Below are 20,732 nucleotides of genomic sequence, written 5' to 3'. Positions count from 1 at the left end.
GAGGCATAGATATATAATACAAAATACATATATTGTCATATATTTTAGCTTATTTCTCAAAATAATGGCCTTATCAAATCTTTTCCCATCACTTATGACAACCGTTTTACAGTATTTTAATTGCCTATCTTAATCACCTCCCTTCTAAACGAAGCCTCTCCTTGAACGTGAACTCCCTGCTGCTCCACAAGCACCCGCCTCCTGCTATGGAGGGCACGTTGCTGGGCCCATACTCCACACCCAGGAGACGTGGAAGCTTCCCCCTGGGGTGGGCGTCCCATCTACGGAGTCATCAGCCGTCAGGAACTCCAGCAGTTGAGGACACGGCTGTGGTCCCCACGTACATCTCATTGAGTAGGTTGTAGTGCTCCCTCCACATCTGTCATCCTACCCTGACCCCCAGGACTGTTGTGGAGGACAAAAGCCACACGCCCATCATACAGATGAGACAGACACAAAGGACAGGCCTGGCCTCCCACTCCTTGCTGGAAACTTAAGGACTTTAAGATCCAGGTGATTTTTCCATCTCTGTATACTGCCTCCCTGCCTTGTCCCTTCTCCCACTCTTTGTTTTATTTGACACACAGGGGTACAGTGTGACATTTCAACACCTGTACACAAAGTGTAATGACCAGGTCATTACACAACTGAGGGCACAACTGTCCCCTCAGACATTTACCCTTCCTCTGTTGGAACCCAGATTTCAGCTGCCTGTTCTTTCCCACAGGATACCCAACTCTCTCAAGCTAGAAGACCATTCAAAGTTTTGCAGGTTAGTAAACAACTCAGTTTGTTGGGGATTAAACCCAGCGCCTCATGCATGCACTCTACCAACTGAGCTATATCCCCAGTTTTTTTTTTTTTTTTTTTTTAGAAGTTATCTGCAAAGCTGCCTTAAATACCCGAACATATCTCTTTGCTGTTAGAGAAAAGGTTCAGGATCATTAAACAAGAGAGTGACAATCAATCCATTTACACCACTGCCCTATCATGACTGTTCCGGGTGGAAAATACACTTGAGAAAAGCTCTAGTTCAAATGCTCAGAACTTACAAGCCTCCCAAGTCGCTCTACAGGCGCACCACACAAGAGCCCCTCACAATGTAGACGTAGCAGCGTTCCCTGATGCCTCACCGAGCAAGGAATAATTCAGTGCATGAATTATTAAGAAATGCCATCGGTGAAAGACAGCAAGCGTAGGGGGTGATCCTCCGAGATGCCCGAACCCCTGAGGATCAGGAAGGGCCAAGAAGCAAAAGTTCAACACAAGAACTCTAAGTCGGCGTCTCCATGACAACAAGACGTGTGGGCTGGGGACAAGCAGCCAGCGTTGGAGGCGGGGGATGTTCTAGAGTCAGACCCTGAGCTCTGTGACCCTGAGCAAGCCATCTCTCTCTTTAAGGCTGTTTCCTCATCTATAAAAGGGGGTCACGGCTTCCACTGGTTGTGAGAAGTATATGGGGAAACGGAGGCACAGTGCCTGCCTCACAGTAAACCCTCAAAACACTGAACTGTCAGGAGCAGGTTCAAGTGCAGGGTCTGGACAGCACTCAGTGAACCTGAGGTCCCTCCCTGAGAAGGCATCTCTGTATTCCCAAGCACAGCGGACCTTGTGATCTAAAAACTATGACTATAGGTTTGTGTAAGCGGACAGGGAAGCCAGGGAGACCGGAGGGAAGGCCCAGGCTGTGCAACAGAAATGGACGCAGACCCTGGGTTCTCAGGGTGCGGCGGTGGGCCTAGAGTAACCTCCGAGCTTCTAGGTGCCCGGCGCTCCTCAGAGGATATGAGCAGAAAGGAATCACCTAGCACTGGAATGAGCAGACCCCTTCGCTGCCTGCCTGGTGCCCAGACAGGTATGTGGCAGGGGACAATGGGACAATCGCTTTAGCCTAGAAGGGTGGGATGCCGAGGAGCGCCCTCCAGGCCCCCAGCATGGCACTATGCTGTCCACAGCACTCTCCACCTCTCCTGGTTAAGAATCTCCAAGGTTGGTCATGGGCGGGTTCCCTTAGTCGGCTCTTCGCCTTTAGGACTCTTCTTCCTTTAGCTTCAGGGAGTTCTCTCTTCTTCCATGAACCTTTCCTCCCACAGGGAGACCTTTCTAGTCACCGTGTCCTGTCCTGCTCAGTGTCTCAGTGTGTGTCTTGTGTGCGTGCTCAGCGTAGTGTCTGCCTCCTTTAGTCACGTAGCCCTCAGAGCCTCTGCAAGGTCCCCAGGCCTCTCTGGCTCTCTGCCTGAACCCATCAGCAGGACTTGAACTACCTACCTAACATCACTGCGTATAGCCTCTTCACGTGCGGCACTGGCCCAGCCAGCGGCTCCTGGGAGGCCGGGACTGTGCCACACTTCTGTAACTCACCCATAGCGCCAGCGCTGGGACTCGGATGCAGCCCATCTTCCACCATCCCGCCTCTGTTCAGCTCTGTCAGCCTCCAGACACTATTACCAGAGCTATAGGTCTCCCTCTCCCTTCTCCCTGCACCCGAGAGACTGTCAGCCAGCCCTGCCACAGCCAGTACCCCTCCAGGGGACCTCCCCTGCAGAGGGTGTCCATCGGAGTGTCTGTGAAGTATTCAGAACCAGCCACCCGGACACAGGAAGCTGCTCCCATCCCTACACGTGTCCGGGTCTGATGCAGGTTGTGCCCTGGGCACTGAAGCTGGTGGGGGGCAGGGTGCGGCCTGGCACTAAGTAGACAGAGGGATGGTAATTAGCTAGTGATATGTGCTGCAGGCCCATCGGGAGAACCAATGGCAGGCTCAAAGGCTGCCCGCAGGACATAACGGGGCTCTCTTCTACTGCCTAGGTTCTTCTCATGGCTCACGTGGGGGGGAGGGGGGGCTGGCTGCCAAACACCTACAGGCAGGCATATGGCAGCTGAGACCTCTCATTTCTCCCCAAACCATCTTTCATCAGCAAACGGCGTCGGCACCCCTTTGAAGAGGTTTGGATCTCCCCTCCCCCCACTTGAAAGGCCAGTTACTGAAGGGAAGAGATGGAAAAAATGGGCCGCCTCAGGTCAGATCTGAGGCACACCAGCCTTTTGATGTCTAGGAGGACAGGAGGGAATCAAAAGCTGGGTCTTTCAGATAGAGGCATCAGTAATATCTGACAGCAAGACATGGCCCTGCCCCACGCCTGAGCTGGGCAGGGCTTCTCAGTCAGACTGACCCCGGGTCCCGTTATCCACAGCCCTGGTGTGTTCTGGGGGCTACAGTGAATGCCAAGCCACCGTTTGGTCTCAGGGCAGGGCCACTCTGCAAGATCCTGCTGATTCCCTTCCCTCCATCTCTACTGGTCTGCACAGCTGCATCCTGCAAACCTCAGGAAAGCCCTGCCTTCTCCAGGGATGGCTTCATCCCCCTGTCCTCTTGGACGATGGCATGTCCTGCACTGAGCCCCAGATCTCTGTGCTGCGGCCTCTGCTCCACTGTCTCTCCGATTCCTGACTCCCTGTTGGCCTCCCCAGGGCAGGGCCTGTCTGCTTTTCTTCTCTGGTTTCTGTGGCTCTTAGCACAGTAGCTGCTGGGTACAAAGTGCTCAGGAAGGTCCTGATGAAAAGCATAGACTCTGGAGCCAGGCTGCCTGAGTTCTAATTACAAGTGTCACTCACCAGCTGTGTGACCCATGCAAATAACTTAATCTTTCTGTGCCTCAAGGTCTTTAATTATAGAAAAAGGTACCTAGCAGATACTTGACAGAAATAAAAATGTAGGGACACATAAATGCTGCTATGTGAATGTTCACAACAGAGTTAAGATATTCAGAGTAAAAGGAACCCAAATACTCACAAACTGGTGAATGGATAAACAAAATGTGGCACAGTCATGCAATGGTGTGTTATTCACCAATAAAGAAGCATGAAGCACCGACAAGCCTTGAAATCATGATGCTAAGTGAAAGAAGCCGAACACAAGAAGGCACACACTTGGTGACTGCATTTATATGAAGTGCTCAGAACTGGAAAATCTACAGACAGCAGGAGGGTCTGTGGCTGCCTAGGGCTGAGGAGAAGGGAGACTGGGGAGCCAGCTAAGGGATGCAGGGGTTTTCAGGGGTAAATACATTCTAAAAGTGACTGTGGGAAAGCTTGCACAGCTCTGTGAATATACCAAAAGCCCCTTAATTATAATTTTTAAATGGATAAATTGCATGACATCATGACATGTGAGTTCTATCAATAACATGGTTTCAAAACAAACAAACAAACAAAAAAATAGGGGTCAGGGATGTGGTTCCATGGTAGAGAGCTTGCTCGGCATGTCTCAAGGCCCAGAGCTTGGTCCTCAGCATCCCCAAAGGAACACTAAGTTCTTACAGTGTTGTTATAAGAATTACGTTAAATGCATCATCATCATTTGTAAAGTGCTTGTTCCCTGAACACACTACATAACAACTAGCACGCATTAGGTTGAACAGTACTTTCCTGGAGCCTCACAGCCCAGTGAGGTAAGGACTCTATTTTTCCCACTTTGCAGATGAGAAAACTGAGGACTAGGAAGGTGAAGTGAGTGGCCAAACTAGACGGAGGTCCTGGTGCCCTGAACCGTCACAGGTAGACTGAACATGGTCCTCAAACCCAGAGGCTGCTGACTTGAAAAAGGAACCACCTGACGGAAATAAGACAACATTCTCCTGCCTCAAACGGGAGCCCCCTGGGGTCCTGACGGCTCAAGGTCTTTTCTTCTTCATGGGGTATCTCCCTCCCTCCCCAAGCTCCAGGACCCCTTGCACCCCTCCAGGAGAATATGGTTTCTAGAGGCACCCAGCTGAAAAGCTCCCTGTCATGTGACTCCCTGTGACCTCACACCCGTCAAGGGGTCAACAGTGGCTTCCTTGGTGTCCTTGGTTCCTTACAATGGCCAGGACTGGCTTCTAAGCAACTCCCAGCATTTTTAATACGGAAAAATTCCCTTCCAGTTCCTTATTCTAAAATCTTTGAAAAAGAGTTTGACAATTAGCAATTAAGTGAAGAAAAAAAAAAATCCTGAAAACAGAAAATGAACTGCTGGGGAAGGGGCAGGGCGGGTGGTGGGAGGAGCATGCAATCAGAGCACGGGATAGGCACTGTTAGGGTTTGGATGTGAGGTGTCTCCCAAAGCTCACGTGTAAGACAATGCAAGAAGGTTTAGAGGAGAAGTGATTGGGTTATGAGGGTCTTAACCCAATCAGTGAATTAATCCCCTGATGGGATTAACTGAGTGGTAACTGAAGGCCGGTATAGGGTGGCTGGAAGAGGTGGGTCATTAGAGGCATGGCCTTGGGGTGCACATTTGTATCTGGCAAGTGGAGACCTCTCTCTGCTACTTGATCATCATGTGAACTGCTTCCCTCCACCACACTCTTCCGCCATGATGTTCAGCCTCATCTGGATTCCCGAGGAATGACGCCTGCTGCCCATGGACTGAGACCTCTGAAGCTGTGAGCCCCCAAATAAACTTTTCCTCCACTACACTAGTTCTTGTTGGGTCCTTTAGTCACAGCGGTGAAAGGGCTGACCAGAAAGGCATGTATGGAAATGTTACAGTCAAGCCCGTTTATTTGTATAATATGGTTAATAATAACAAAAACAAGAAAGTAAAGATCCCTCTGCTTATTGGATAAAGGCTTTCTAGTGGCTTAGAACAAACTCCACATTCTTGCCCAGGCCAAAAGACCCCAGGGCCCAGCTCCCTGCCTCCTCCAGCTCCTGCCCTTTTCTCCAAGGCTCACTCCACTCCGGTATGACCTGTCTTCTGTCCTTGCATGCTGTGACCCACGCAGGCACTGCCCTCTTCCTCTGTCTGCATCGTGAGCTCCCGGCCTTCAGGTCCCAGTCTAACCTCACTTTCTGAACTGAATCTACTTAAGCAGGCCCCTGGTTTATTCCCCACAGTGGTATCGTTTATTTCCTTCATGGAATCTTTGACAATTAACAATTCTGTGCTTCTTTCTTTGCTTTGCCGTTGAGTTTCTGCCCCCTCACCCTCTTCCACTCACTTGGCTGTAAGATCCACACAGGGAGGGACCGAGTCTGCCCTGTCCATCGCCAGGCCTGCACAGCGGCTGCTTAATATGTATCCTAGGACTCTTGGCTTTGGCGTTCACCATGAGGCCTTGGTGACTTTGAGGGCTGCATCATTCTTGGTTGAGGGTGGCCGTCCTTTGCCTTGGAGGATGTTTAATACCATCCCTGACCTCTAACCATAGGGATGCTTTCCCAGTTGTGATAACCAAAAAATGTCTCCAGACATTAACAAACATACCCAGAGAAGAAAGCTAAGAGAGGAAGGGTTTTTTCCAGTTAAAATTCACTAGGTAGAATATTACTCAGCTGTAAAGAAGCATGGAATTATGGCATTTACTGTTAAGTGGTTGGAACTGGAGACTCTCATGCTAAGTGAAATAAGCCAATCCCCCCAAAATCAAAGGTCTAACGTTCTCTCTGATATGCAGAGGCTACACATAAAAGGTGGTCAGGGAGAGAAGAATAGATGTTCATTGAATTAGACAAGAGAATGAAGGGAAGGGAGGGGGGATGGGAATAGGAAAGACAGTAGAATGAATTGGACATAACTTTCCTCAGTTCATATATGAATACACGACCAGTGTAACTCCACATCATGTACAACCCCAAGAATGGGAAGTTATACTCCATGTATGTATAATATGTCAAAATACATTCTACTGTCATGTATAACTAAAAAAGAACAAGAAAATAAAAATCCCTGGGGCTAGGTCTGAGTCAGTGGTAGGGCACTTGCATGGGCGAGGCCCTGGGTTCTAGCTCCCCCCCTAAAGAAAACAGAACAACAACAAAAACACTGATAAAGGTTATAAAATACCTAGTAAGCCAAAAGTTATGGGAAAAGAGTTCATTCAAAAACACCTTAGAGCTTAAGGGTCAGGTTATATGAACACTAAGGGCTGTTCCCCACCACACATGGGTGGAGGGAAGAGGTTACCAGCCCAGGTGTCTGCAGAACACTACTTTAAAGCAGCAGTTGGTGTAGATGCTGGCGGGGCAGGGTGGGGCGGGGTGGGGAGGGGCAGCCATAAGGCCATGCTCCGGGTTCCTTAGGATGCCCATCTGTTCTTTACCTGTAACCCAGGGTTGCTCTGCTCAGTACCACTTCTAACTGTGGTCAAGGTACGGGAGATACAATGGGTGCTTTGCAACCAAGGTCAGCAATACTGCAGCTTGGGTATCCTTATCTGAAATGCTTGGGACCAAAAGTGTTTTGGATTTCAGATTTAAAATACATCTTGGGGATTCAACTCAAGTGTAAACAGGAGATCCACTTATAGCTCATACATATCTAACACGCATACCCTGGAGGAATTTTGTACAGTATTTTTTTAGGGCCCTTATGTTTTAATGGTGGCCCCTGACATGAGATGAGGTGTGGAATTTTCCACTTGTGGCACCACGTTGGCACGCAAAAAGTTTTGGCTTTGGAGCATTTCAGAATAGACATGTTCAACCTGCAATGCTAATATTTGTTGAGAACATATATAATCCAGTTAAAAACCAGAATCTGGAGATCGGCATCAGAACCTTCTCCACATGCAGGAGAAACTGGGACAGGGCACCCTGCCCATAGTCACAAGCTGTAAAGCAAGACGTGGGGACTTGAACCAACCCAATTTGACCCTGGCTGTCCTGCACTCACTTCCAGATGCCCTAGTGAGACAGAACTCCAACCAGTACCTGCAAGGCCTTCCTTCTTTCTTCCCTGTAGTTAAGTCAGCATCTAAAGGCACAGGAGGGGCATTCTGGAGCATACCCTCAGGTGCTTCTGGATGGCGGTCCTGAGGAGGCTGGAGAGCACTGGGGTATTGTTTTTTTTTGAAAAGGACAGGTGCCCCAGCTCTTCCACAGGGCTGACATTAGAGAAGCAAAGGTGGCTGATTCCACCAGACAGGTCTTTGGAAATCACCTGCCGCTGAGGCTCTCAAAGGGGGCTCTGTGGGATCTGCATACCCAGGTGGCCTGGGAACGGCAGGGAGAGGGAGGAATGGAGAGGGTTTAATGTAGCAGGGTTCAGCGCGAGGGTTCAACAGCTCCATTGCCAACAAACCTCTGAGAACATCTGAGAGAGTCCAATGTCCTCAATCCACATAGAAACGGGACAGAGAGGAAAAGTGACCTGTTCCGTGCAGCAGGCTCCCATGTTCCCATGGAGGAAGGAGAGCAAAGGCTTGTGGGTGCATGGGGCTGTGTTTGAATCCTGCTCCTGAGAATCAATGAGCTTCTCTAAGCTTCAGTTCAGTAATTTGGGAAATGAGAGTAATCCTATCTTCCTTATCAAGTTTTATATACAATCAAATAAGCTAGTGAATGTGAAGCCCTAAGAAGACTTAGGAGAAAATCGAGGCTGCTTGGAGGTTGCACAGTGGTCAGAAGGAGGCCTGGGAGCTACCAGAGGGATCTTGGTTTGAATTCCAGCACTTCTACCTCCAGCTGGGTGACTATGCCATTCTCTGAGCCCTCAGTCCACGTCTGGTTTATTTAACTGGCATTACAACTTCTGTATACAGTGTGCAAGGTCCAGATCAGCTAAGGCTAAAAAGCACTCAGTACCCTGCAGGGGACATAATGTGGAGCCATTGTCAAACCACTTTTTAACTTCTCTGGCACCTCATTAGTGTCATGGGGATATTCCTGCAAGTGCCTGGGTATTCACCAGGAACCTGGACTTCTGCCTTCACAGGATCAGGAACCCTGGAAGATGCACCTGCCCCAGCAAGAAGCAGGTCTGAGAGTCAGTGGAATGTGGCCTAGGATCTGCCTCCCAGTCCTTTCAAAAGAAAGAATGTGTTGCATGATTGTGCCTTTTATCTTGATTTTTTTTTTTTTTTTAAGAGAGGGAAAGAAAGGCAAGAACTTCAAGGTCTGGTTCACTTCCCTGCAGGCTCCTCCTAGGCTGCAGTGAAATTTCAAGAATGCAGCCTCTGGGCCTAGTTTACATTCCCACCCTCTTGGTATCCAGGATACCAGAGGGACCTTCAGCATTCTATCCCACCAATCAGCCTCCCTGGCTGCTCAGAGGAGCTCTGACATCCTGGGCTGCCTCCCTGCTGGGGCAGGGCCTGCACTGGTTCTCAGGGGAACCATCACTGCCCATGGAAGGGCCACTCATTCACTCACCCAGAGCGCATGTTCCGAGCTCACGGGAGCCAGGCACTGTGGTAAAACTGCCAGAGCTCCCACCCTCCCACCCTCAGGAGCTCTCGGCGCAACAGAAAAGAGACGCAGAAAGAACGTGAGCAGCTCCAGGAACAGTAGCACACAGTGGTGTGAGGCTGCACAGGGATGCACTGGGAGCAGGGCAGAGGGTTGGGTCTCCAGGAGGGGGAGTCTGACCTGCTTAATGATGGGGAAGGCTTCTCTGGAAAGCGATGATTGAACTCAAACTCAGGGCTGAAGGATGAGTATGTACCAAGAGATGAAAAGTGGAGGAAAGAAAATTCCAGAAACAGAGACCAGCATTGGCAAGGCTGTGTATTGCACTGGGTTACCAATGCCTTTGAAGCCCTGTGGCTAGAATGTAGTGGGGCGGGGGCAGGTGAGACTGGGCAGGGGGACGGGGTGGAGCTGGGGGTACACCATCAGCATCAGACCCGCATGAGCATCCTGTGGGCCAGGTTAGGAAGGGCACTGAGAGCCATGGTGGAGCATTAAGTGCTTCATGTAAGGGGAGGCTATGATCAGATTGTAGTTCTATTAGAATCTTATAATGAGACCATCAGGGAAAGGGGACTAGAGGGGGAACAGTAGCCTTGTTCCCCTCAGAGGGCTCTCGGCACCTGGGACACATTCTCAGACATAGAAGCTATGAAGACAGAGATGGCCAAGAGTTGTAATGACACACACATTTTTGAGGCACTAATAGTTTAAAACAGGCAGCCATCAGCTGCAGAGGGAGAGGGCTGTGGATGCTTGGTTGATACACAGGGGAGGTGCTCAAAAGAGAAAAGGAGGGAGGAGGTGAGAAGATGGATAACTGGTTGGTGATTCTCTGAAACCCCACACGCCTCAGAGCCCTTGGTCCCCTGAACCTGAAGATGCTAGGTCCAAATCCAGCCACCCAGCACCTGGCTCCCATCCAGAGATTCTGAGACCAGGAGGCCTGAGGTGGGACTTGAGGCCTGCTGGTGTGCCCCCCATCTTACCTTGTTATAAAAGCAAAAAAGAAAATACCCCCCCACACACCCACAAGCAACAAAGAGCTTTCTTTGTCTCACCCACTGATGCATGCCCCTAAAGGGAGAAGTTATTATTTCCTGTGTCCTTTCAGAAATATCTTCATGCACATAGCAGCATCACTGTATATGATCTTAGCACACTCAGATGCATAGGTTCTATTTTATCACTAAAAGAGCACCGATTATCAACAGCATGGTTTATACGCAACTAAGGGGGAAAAAAAAAGCCTTGCCAATAAGCTATGACCTAATAATGCCTGCTTTACCTTAGAATGCTGTATTTATATGTATTAGAAAAGCTTATTTAGGGGCTGAGGCTGTGGCTCACTTGCCTGGCACGTGCGAGCCCTGGGTTCAATCCTCAGCACCACATAAAAATAAATAAAAGTATTGTGTCCAACTACAACTAAAAATTAAATATTAAAAAAAAGCTTATTTAGATTTGACATGGATTTTCTTCTATGCTCTTTTCCAAATGTGAAAAGAAATACATAAGCAAAATAAATTAGCCAAGGACTGAGCCCTTCCTCAGCTGAGCCACGGTGGCACAGCTCTTGTGGAGCACACACAAGGCCTCGGGTTCCATCCCCAGCACCACAGACACCTGGGTCGTTCTTGCGGTACTTTTTTTTTTTTTTTAGTGCCACCAAAGATTGTCTCTCTTTTTCTTTTTTTATTATTGGTTGTTCAAAACATTACAAAGCTCTTGACATATCATATTTCATACATTAGATTCAAGTGGGTTATGAACTCCCATTTTTACCCCAAATACAGATTGCAGAATCACATCAGTTACACATCCACATTTTTACATAATGCCATATTAGTAACTGTTGTTTCTGTTTTTTTTTTTTTTTTGAGAGAGGGTATCTTAAATTGCTGAGGCTGTCCTGGAACCGGCAAAGCTCTGCCTCAGCCTCCTGAGTAGCCGGGATTATAGACACGAGAACTCTGACAATGCCTCAAGGATATTCTTCTACGTCTGACAATTACTTTTGCACCTTCTTGATTTCACCAGATGTTGAAGAAAGGTCTTTCAATAAAAACAAAGATGGGCTGGGGCTCTCCGGTGTCACCAGCAAGCCCAATACCATTCATGCCCATGCAAAGTAATGATGGCCAACAGCATCTCTAAAATTCTTCCACAAAGAGAAGATGTTAACATATAAAACAAACACAAAAAGTCAACCTTGAAATCTGTGCACCACATTACAGTGCACATATGGTCTCCCCCGCTCACTCTTAGTCAACTGGGGTTGCAAGCTCAGCTCACAGCCTGACCCAAGGAAGTAGTAAGTGAACCAGGAAAGGCAGGCTGTGGTGCACACATGGTTTTGGGTGGTGCTGGATCAGCAGATAGTTTAATACTCACAGACCAAACATTCCTTTGGAACGGATAACTTCTTGGTGTCCCTCTGTAAACTCTAGTAGATGTGGATATGTGAGCATTTTTAATGCCATTTTTAAACACAAAATATACTATTCTGAATCTTGCTGTCTTCTTAATCATATATCTTGGAATTCCATCCATTTCAGCACCTGTAGCTCTCCCTCCCTCTTTCAAGGTCTTCGTGCCCTCCAGGGCCCTCCAGTGCACCTGCGCAGCCCGGGGAGTGAGCTCAGCTGGCTGCTGGTTCCCTTGCCCTCTCAAGCAGGACTGGAGGACTTGGAAGGCAGCAGAGCTGAGGTTCTTCTGAAGCTTGACATCCTGGATGGGTGGGAAGGGCACTCTGATGGCCCAGCCTGGAGAATGGAGGTGAGTCACCCATCTACTCCCAGCAGCTCTGCCTCGAGGGTTTGAGACTCCTGGAGAAGTGGCAGGAGAGAGCAGCTGCAGAAGACTCTAGACACACCAGCCACTTCTTATGGTCAGAAATGCTCACAGTAGCATTAGAAACCCTGTTTCCAAAACTGCACAGTCCTCTAGCCCCCAAATCCAACTGGTCCCTCCAACAGTCCAATAAATCTCACTTTGCCCTGTGACCCGCATCCTTCCTGACATCCCCAATGTCTTCTAGATGAACAGGAGAGAGACAGGCCAAAGGGCCTCTATGAATGAGTCTGTGTGGGGGCAGAGGACCGCCTCCCACTATCCCGTCCCCTCTACCATATTCCATACACTCATGCCAGGTGCCATGGGGTGAGGGTAACAGAGTCATCACCAAGTACATGGAGTGATTCTGAAGGTGCCTATTGTTGGCTCAATTTTACTGATGAGAGACCCGAGTCTCAGAGAAGGTTACTGACAATCGTCCCTCCACCCAAAGCCCCACTTTCTCAAGGATTTCCTGCAGGTGGGGTGTGTGTGTGTGTGTGTGTGTGTGTGTGTGTGTCTGTCTGTCTCAGGCCCTCCTGAAAGTCAGAATTCTCTTTCCTAGAGAGCAGGGGCCCCACTCCAATCCCAAAGACCCCCTAGTTCAGTGTGGTAAGGGAGGTGGAAATTTTTCTCAAAGTCATCTTTTTTTTAGAATTTACATTTTAAAGTCACAGTTTTTAAACAATTCCACACGGCATCATTTCACCTTCCCCTTTGATCACTGTTCGCAACTTCTAATAGAGTGTTTTGCTCTGTTCCTCAGATTTTCAGGCACCGACTTCCCCACCAAGGGAGGAAGCAAAGCAGGTTCCCAAAACCTCCTTTCCAGGAGGCCCAGGAATTTGCAGAAAAGGTTCTAATTCCAAGTTCATTACTGTGGCTCATTAATTATAAGTGCTCCCCTCCTCCCAACCCTCTTCCCCAAACACCCAAAACAGCAGATTAAGTTTTAACTTTTCCTGGCAGGACACCTGCTCTGGCAATTCCCTCTCCCTGCCCCCACCTCCTAGGATTTACAACAGGCAGGTAAATATTGACGCTGGTTAAGATTTACCAAAAGCAAGCGTGGCCTGGAATGTTACCTGAAGTCCTGCCTCAAAAGAAGAGGGAGCCTTTTAGAAATATGTAAAATAAGGAAATAAGCTCACATGGGAGTGAAAATTCAAAGCGGTCTAGGTAACGTCCAACCTGGGCTCAGGGGAACCAAGGCTGTGAGGACAGCGTACCTGAAATCCCAAATCTCAACTCCAGGTAAACAGGGTTATCAGTCACAATGCAATCAAGTGAACTTGGAGAAACTCTTGGATAGAACTTTCTTCCTCATGGAGATTACTAAGAGGGAAGGAAAGAGTCCCCTACAAAGGGGGAGTCCAAGCCCTATGTTCACCTGCTTTCACCAGGCCAGGCCGATGAGGCATGAGTGTTTTGTTAGAGGTTGGGGAGGGGAGGGGCACAGTCAGCCCTCAGCAGAAGCTTAATAAGGTCACCAGGCACTGAAGTCATGGGAGTCCTCTGGAGGGAAGGAAGATTAATATATTCCCTACACCCACCCAAGATTTCTGGTGCAGACCAGTGGAAATGCTGTATTAAAAGAAGGAGGATGAATGTGGTTGTTTGGCATTGGCATCTACTTTACCTCTTAGTGACAACACTTCTATCAGCAAATACTTCATTGCAATATTAACCACATCTTGACCACGTGGGGCAAGCGAAGAAAGAGTTGGTGAAGCAAGAACTCATTCATAACCAACTTGTTCCCAGTAGCCCGCTGGCTGCTTTGCTTGGTTGGTTCACCACTTTGTGCCACCCAGAGAGGCAGGAGCTAGTATCTACACCTGGAGGATGAGGTCACTGGGGTTAGCCAACCTGGCCAAGGTTACAAATACTGTGGAAGCCCATGCTCTCTCCACTGCATCACCTGGTTTCCAGATGCAAGGTGCATGTTAAGAACAGGCTGCATGACAGGTGACAAGAGGCACTCACCTTGGAAAGGCCACCTCTATGGGTATTTCTGCTCCCACTGTCTCCAGTGGCAGGACTTCAGTGGGTTGCCCATCAGGAGAAGGAGTCCACATCCATCCACCTGCTCTGACTTCCTGACTGATCCAGCTGAGTTCTCAGAATTGATCGGTATGAATGCAAAATATTTTAATAAGGGTTCTTCCTCCCTCCTGAGTTCCTATAAAGCAGGAAGCATGTTCCTTCCGTCATGATCTCATAGTAGTTACATATCCTTCCAGAGTTGGAAAAGCAGTCAACCTACTATACAAGACCATTCCACACTTAGGTTTTCATTAAGCAAATATCTACCAGCACTGGCCATTCGTCATTCTCCAACCAAACCCAGCCCCAGTAAACCCTTACCTTTACTTACAGAGAGAACGCAGATCCAGAATCCCTAGGCATTTAATCTTGCTGCCTCCAGCATCCTGCTATCTCATAAACTCTAATCTCACTTGGAGGAATAGCTTGGTTCTGCTTTTGGATTTTACCAAAGGACCATAATGACAAATCCTTTTCTCTAAACTTTTGAAGTTCAATTTCCCAACTTGTCAATTGGGGATGATTTATCTTGCTAGGTTTCAATAAAGAGCTAAAGAAATATTAGATGGTAAAACCCGTTTAATAACAAACATTCCTGCTCTTACTGTGCTGGGCCCTAGAACATATTAGGTCAGTATCAAACACACGTCAGAAGCAAACACAAGAGTACAGGGCACAGGGTAAACAAATGAACCAATTTCTGCTTGAAGGTATGGAGTGAAGAAGGGAAGCCGTTCTGAGTCATGACCGGAAGCTTCAGGTTTTCTGCGGGCAGTAGAAAATCATGAGAAATTTCTGAGAAGGGAGCAGTTTGATCTGGACAGCCCCATGGAAGAAACTTCCGAAAGAAGTTGCAACGAGAGACTGTTGAATTTTGGAGTCTGCTCACCTGTCAGCTGATTGTTGCAATAGCCAAAGCAAGAAAAAATCTTAACTCAGTCAGTGGAACTGGCCAAAATAGGAAAAGGGTCAAAAGACCTCAACCACAAAAAGTTATTAGCAGCAGTGACTCTTTAAAACTATAATTCCCAGGTAATGATCTTTTTTCCAAGTTTCTACAAATGTGAAATAAGACTGTCATGCTAAAATCCTGATCTACTAATTCCTTTCCCCCACATTCACCTCATCACCTTAAAACAAAACAACATCATTGCTGCACACCCACATTCATGGAGGCATTATTCACAGTAGCCAAAAGGTGGAAGCAGCCCAAGCGTCCATCAATGGAAACACATGGAAAACCAAAATGCGATATAAATGCACATGGAACATTATTTTGGCCTTAAAAGAAAGAGAAGGAAATTCTGTAACAGGCTACAACATAGATGGATCCAGAGGATCTTGTAAGTGAGACAAGCCAGTCACAAAAGGGCAAATTGCTGTGTGATTCCATTTATATGAGGTACCCAGAGCTGTCAAACTCCTAGAGCCAGAGTAGAATGGTAGTTAATAAAAAATGAGGGGATGGAGGAAAGAGGAGTTATTGTCCCCAGTAGATAGAGTTTTGGTTTTGCAAGATGAAAAGAGGTGGATGGTACTAATAGTTGTATATTGTGAACGTGCTTAATACTGCTGACACTCAACAATGGTTAAGACAATGAGTTGTGAGTTATGTATATTTTTTCACAATTTTTCAAAAAGAAAAGAAGAAGGGAGGAAAGGAGAAAGGGAGGGGAGGGGAGAGGAGGGAAGAAAAGGAAGAAATGAAGCTAGCAAGCAAGCAAGCAAGCATTGCTCAGGAGGATTATCAGTGCAAACAGGACTGCCTGAAAACAACAAATTCTTCTGCCACCCAGGTACGCCCTTCCTAGGAACCACCGCCTTCTCTTCTGGGTAACTTTTCATTATTACTGAAAAAAAAAAAAAAAAACCCTTACTCACTCCCAGGCTTCATTTAGTCCTGACTCAGCTTCTTTATATGAATGGCAGAAGCCAGCCTGAAGGTGGACATTGCCACCTTCCCAGTGTCCTAGGCCACTTGGAGTTTCTGCTGACCAACATAGACCCTATCCATCACTCCAGGACCCCACCTTTCTCCAACATGAGCAAACATGGCCCCAAGTCCTGGCTGGCTTTCCATGTGAGCATGGAAGTTTCCAGAAAACTCTTCCTGGCAAGGGTTGGGGTACCCTTTGGTTACTTTTCGTAAGGCCTCCTGCTGGCGGGGGGGGGGGGCAGGGTCTGCCACATCGGACACAAGGAGGATAGGGGGTCTCAATGCTGAGCATGAAATGAAGCCCTGGGGTTCAGTTTGCTTCCGACCACTTCTGTCCCTGTTAGTGACTCAGAGGAGTCTGGGTCTGGAATGAGGAAGTTTGACATCCCCCTATGAAGAGGTGGAAAGTTCGCTCTACCCACTCCAGTCACTGTCATGTCTTTTTGGATGAATCAGTCTATCCTTTGGCTCTCATATTTAGAGCACTTTTTCACTTATATTTGGAGTGAATCTCTTGTAGGCAGTCTATGCATTTGAGTCCTGTTCTTTTTTTATCCAACCTGATAAAATCTAACTTTTAATGAATTATTGATATGGATTTAAGTCTACCAACTGGCCATTTTATTTTTTATTCGTCTCATCTGTTGCTCGATGCTTTTCTCTTATTTCTTAAAAACTTCATCCACAATGTACCATTATGTTTGCTTTAAACAGTCAATTTTCTTTTTAAAGAAATGAAGACATTTTTGAAAGTCTTTTGTTTTCTGGTACTCTTAATTAATCCCAGTTTCTACCTGATTTCTCTTAACATTTCCTGTTCTACAAGTCTACTGGTGATAATTTCTGTCCATTTTTATTTTACCTGCAAATGTCTGGCTTTGGACCTCATTTTTGAAGGATTATTTTTGTTGGGCATAGAATTTTAAATTTCTCCCCTTTCAGCATCTTCAAAATGCCATTCAATTATTTTTTGGTTTGCACAGTTTCTGATAAGAAGTCATCAGTATATCCTCCAGTACATAATCCTATTGTTCTATATGTTATTCTTTGGCTGATTTTAAGATTTTCATCTTTTGTTCCCAGCGATGTGACTATGATGTGTCTATGTGTGGTTTTCCACGTGATTATCCCGCTTGGGGTTGTCCAGCTTCTTAGATCTGTGGGTTGGTATTTTCATCAACTTTGGAATTTTCAGCCATTATATCTTCAAATATATTTTCTTCTCTGATCTCTCTTTTGCTCTTCCTTTTGAAATTCCAAATGCACTTTTTTTTTTTTTTTGATGACTTAATAATGTCCCACAGAGCCAGGCATGTTGGTGCATAGCTGTAATCCCAGCGACTTGGGAAGCTGAAGCAGGAAGATCGCAAGTTAGAGGTCAGCCTCAGCAACTGAGTGAGACCCTAAGCAATTTAGTGAGACCCTGTCTTAAAAAATCAAAAATTAAAAAAAAAAAAAAAGGACTGGTGATATAGCACCCCTAGGTTCAATCCCCAGTACAACAATAACAACATCCCACAGAGCACTGAGGTTCTGGCCATGTTTTTCCAGCTTTTTTTTTCTTTCTGTGTTTCAATGTGATACTTCCTAGAGCTCTGACTTCATGTTCCCTGATCTTCTTTCCCACAGCATCTGACCTATTGTTATGTAAAATTCACCTAGCAAACTTTTCACTTCAGATATTGTGGTTTTCATCTGGAATTTTCATTTGGTTCCATTTCTCTTGAATTTTTCCCCTTCTTTTAAATCCCTACACATATCTACAGTGATTGTTTTAAAGTCATCTTCTGCTGACTGCAACATCTCTGCCATCTGTGGGTCTGTTTCTACTGACTGCCTTTCTTCATTAGCCTAGGACCTCATCTGTTGTATTCTGGACACTGTGAATGCAAAGTTGTGGAGAATCTGGACTTGGTGCTCTTTCTTCAAAGAATATGAAGTTATGTTCTGATGGGCAGTTAACTGGTGGACGAATGAACTTGATCTTCTTGAGGTTGTTAAGCTTTGTTAGACCGTGAACGGGAGTTTAAGGATGAAAATTACATGCTGAGAATGGTGGAAATCAATGGCACATGGAACCTGGGTCCCTGGTGACAAGTGGACACTGGGACATGAACAGATGTATGTGCAGAACAGATACATGAACAGAACCCATGTTCTGAGCAGCATTATTCCCTACAACAACCCAAAGGTGAAAGTAACCCAAGCACCCATTAAAAGAATGGGCCAACAAAATGTGGTGTGTAGACACTATGAACATTACTTATCTTAAAAAGGAAGAAAATCATGATACAGACTATAATGCATATAAACTTTGAGGACATTATGCTAAATGAAGTAGCCAGCCACAAAGAGACAAAAGCTTTAGGATTCCACTTACATGATATCCCTAGGAGTCAAATGTGTAGACCAGAAAGAAGAATGGTAGTTGCCAAGGGTTAGGGGGTAGGGAGAAACAGGAGGTGCTGTTTAATGGGTGCAGAGTTTCAGTGTTGTTTTTGCAATCCTGGATTTGAACCCAGGGCCTCACATAAGTCCTACTACTGAGCTACTTCCCCAATCCCAGAGTTTTAGTTTCCCAAGATGAAAAGAATTCTGGAGGTGGATGGTGGAAATGGTCACACAGCAACGTGAACGCATTTGTCAATACTAAACTGTACAATTAAAAATAGTTAATATGGCTGGGCACTGTAATCCTAGCAGCTCAGGAGGATCTTAAGTTTTAGGCCAGCCTCAGCAACTTAGCAAGGCCCTAAAGCAATTTAGTGAGACCCTGTCTCAAAATAAAAAAATAAAAAAAGGGCTAGGATGTGGCTAAGTGGTAAATTGCTCCTGAGTTAAATCCCCAGTACCAAAAAAAAAAAAAAAAAAAAAGGTTATGCCTATAACTACAAATAGAATTTATTTATTTTAAAAGCAAACTAAAATAAAAAGCATCTATGTAAAATCAGAAAGTTGGTCATTTATAATAGAAATTATAACCTGAATAACAATCTAATAAAAAACTGGGGGCTGATTATATTTCTGAACTTCTGGAACTGAGAGGATATTTGTAAACAGATTAAGTGTCTTGGCCTTTCCTTGGTCCTCAGGCCAGGTAAAGTGGTGATTAGCAAGTGTAAACTACTGATTTCTACCCAGAAAGTTAAAAAAATAATAATAATAATCATCCTTTTTCAAAGAGCAGGAACAAAGGGCCGATCAACCCAAGGGTTGTACAATAAAGCTGGATTACACAGCATACGGGGCCCTTTGATCCCTCCAGCTCGCATTCCTGCCTGCAAACGTGTTCTCAGGGAGTGAAGATATTCATGATGTCACCAGGTGATCGTACTGAGCTGATATGGCCTCACCCCACACTGGATGGCCCTCACAAAGGCAGGCAGTGTCTCTGAATGCAAATGGGGACATCTGGGCGGACTTCTGGCAGGAGTCATTAGCCATTGCATCCAGACTGTCACGGGACACTCTCCTTCCCATGCATCCCCCGTCTCTCTCTCCAACGAGCTAGAAGACTGGGGGCACAGGTGGGCAGAATTTTCTCTGGGAAAAGTCCTCTGAGCTCACATTTCCAACAGCTATAGCGCCTAAGAGGGCAGGAGGCAAACAGGGAATCGGGAGAGAGTCTTTGCAAGGGAGCAGGGATTCAGGGCCCCGGAAGTGACAGAACTGGATGCCTCATGGGCCGCCTCATTCCTGCCTGCTCTGCCCACTCCTGGCTGTGCCACCCACCATGGACACAGCAGGTCTGTGGGATCCAGGAAGGGGGCAGGAACTTCCTCCAGAATCTAAATTCCAGCCACTGCACCCTGGAGAGTGTGAGCTTAACTAATTCTCAAATTGGGACACACAGAGGACCACTCTGAGGACCAGTGGAGAACACAATAAAGTGTTAGTGATGCTACTCCACGCGCCCAGCCACCTTGAGGAGACAATGCTCATGGGCGGGCACTTGGGCTGGGCAGTCAGAGAGCCCTGGGTTGAAACCCCAACCCTCTTGCCAACTTACTGTGTGGCCTTAACTGGAAGGTGAGGACATGCAAGAAAGTCAACATATGTAAAGTCCCTCCCTAAGTGACAGCCATCATTTTTTTTTGGGGGGGGGGCGGGTAGTGGGGATTGACCCCAGGGCTTCACGCGTGCTAGGCAAGCACACTATCACTGAGTTACATCCCCAGATCTGATAAGATTTTTGAACTTGATCATCACTTTATTATTTTTTAACTATAAAATCTTGACCAAATGATGAGGTTGCCCTGTCTTTCTTCTGGAGGCAAATTAAGTGTAATTTGGGAAGAAGAGCAAAGACAGGGAGTGGATTCAGAAATAACATCCTCATGAAAAAAACCTGAAAGGAATTTGGCAATTGCCTAAAACCTCATAAAACCGGCAAACATCTAAAGGCTTCTGATTCAGCCCATGTTTAAAATCGGAGGCTCCCCTTTCTCCAGCTCCATCAGAGAAGCATTTGCCTGAGCCTGTGACTACTCCGTGCTACTGCCTATAATTCAGCCAATCCTTTCTTTATTTTTTCTACTGGGGACTGAAACTGGGGCACTTTACCATTGAGCTACATCTCCAGCCTTTTTTTTTTTTTCCCCAATTTTTTTTACTTCAAGACAAGGTCTCACTCAGTTGCTTAAGATACTGCTGAACTCACGCTCCTCCTGCCTCAGCCTCCTGAGTGGCGATGGGATTACAGGTGTGTGCCTCTGTTCCCAGCCCTTTCCTCCTTTCCAAGGACCCA

At 46.7% G+C, this 20,732-nt stretch overlaps 1 protein-coding gene across 3 annotated transcripts in view; it reads right to left on the bottom strand.

Moving 5' to 3' along the window:
• Positions 1 to 20,732, bottom strand: part of Wwc1 (WW and C2 domain containing 1) — a 142,937-nt gene that overhangs the window by 102,671 nt on the left and 19,534 nt on the right. Inside the window, exons 1-2 of one of the 3 annotated variants that reach the window (XM_046421353.2) lie at positions 14,381 to 14,676; positions 13,990 to 14,185 (exon numbers count right to left, since the gene is read on the bottom strand). The exons of 1 other annotated variant lie outside the window; for it this stretch is intronic. In XM_046421353.2, the coding sequence (XP_046277309.1) occupies positions 13,990 to 14,081 (92 nt within the window). In that variant the 5' untranslated portion in view covers positions 14,082 to 14,185; positions 14,381 to 14,676. Of the gene's footprint in view, positions 1 to 13,989; positions 14,268 to 14,380; positions 14,677 to 20,732 lie in introns of those variants that run through there. One more of the 3 variants, XM_046421354.2, reaches the window with a different exon arrangement.

This window comes from Marmota monax, unplaced genomic scaffold (genome assembly GCF_021218885.2).
Source record: "Marmota monax isolate L192 unplaced genomic scaffold, Marmota_monax_Labrador192_F-V1.1 WCK01_AAM20220418_F8-fsc00084, whole genome shotgun sequence".
Taxonomy (NCBI): domain Eukaryota; kingdom Metazoa; phylum Chordata; class Mammalia; order Rodentia; family Sciuridae; genus Marmota; species Marmota monax.
This window is presented reverse-complemented; position numbering and strand designations above follow the sequence as displayed.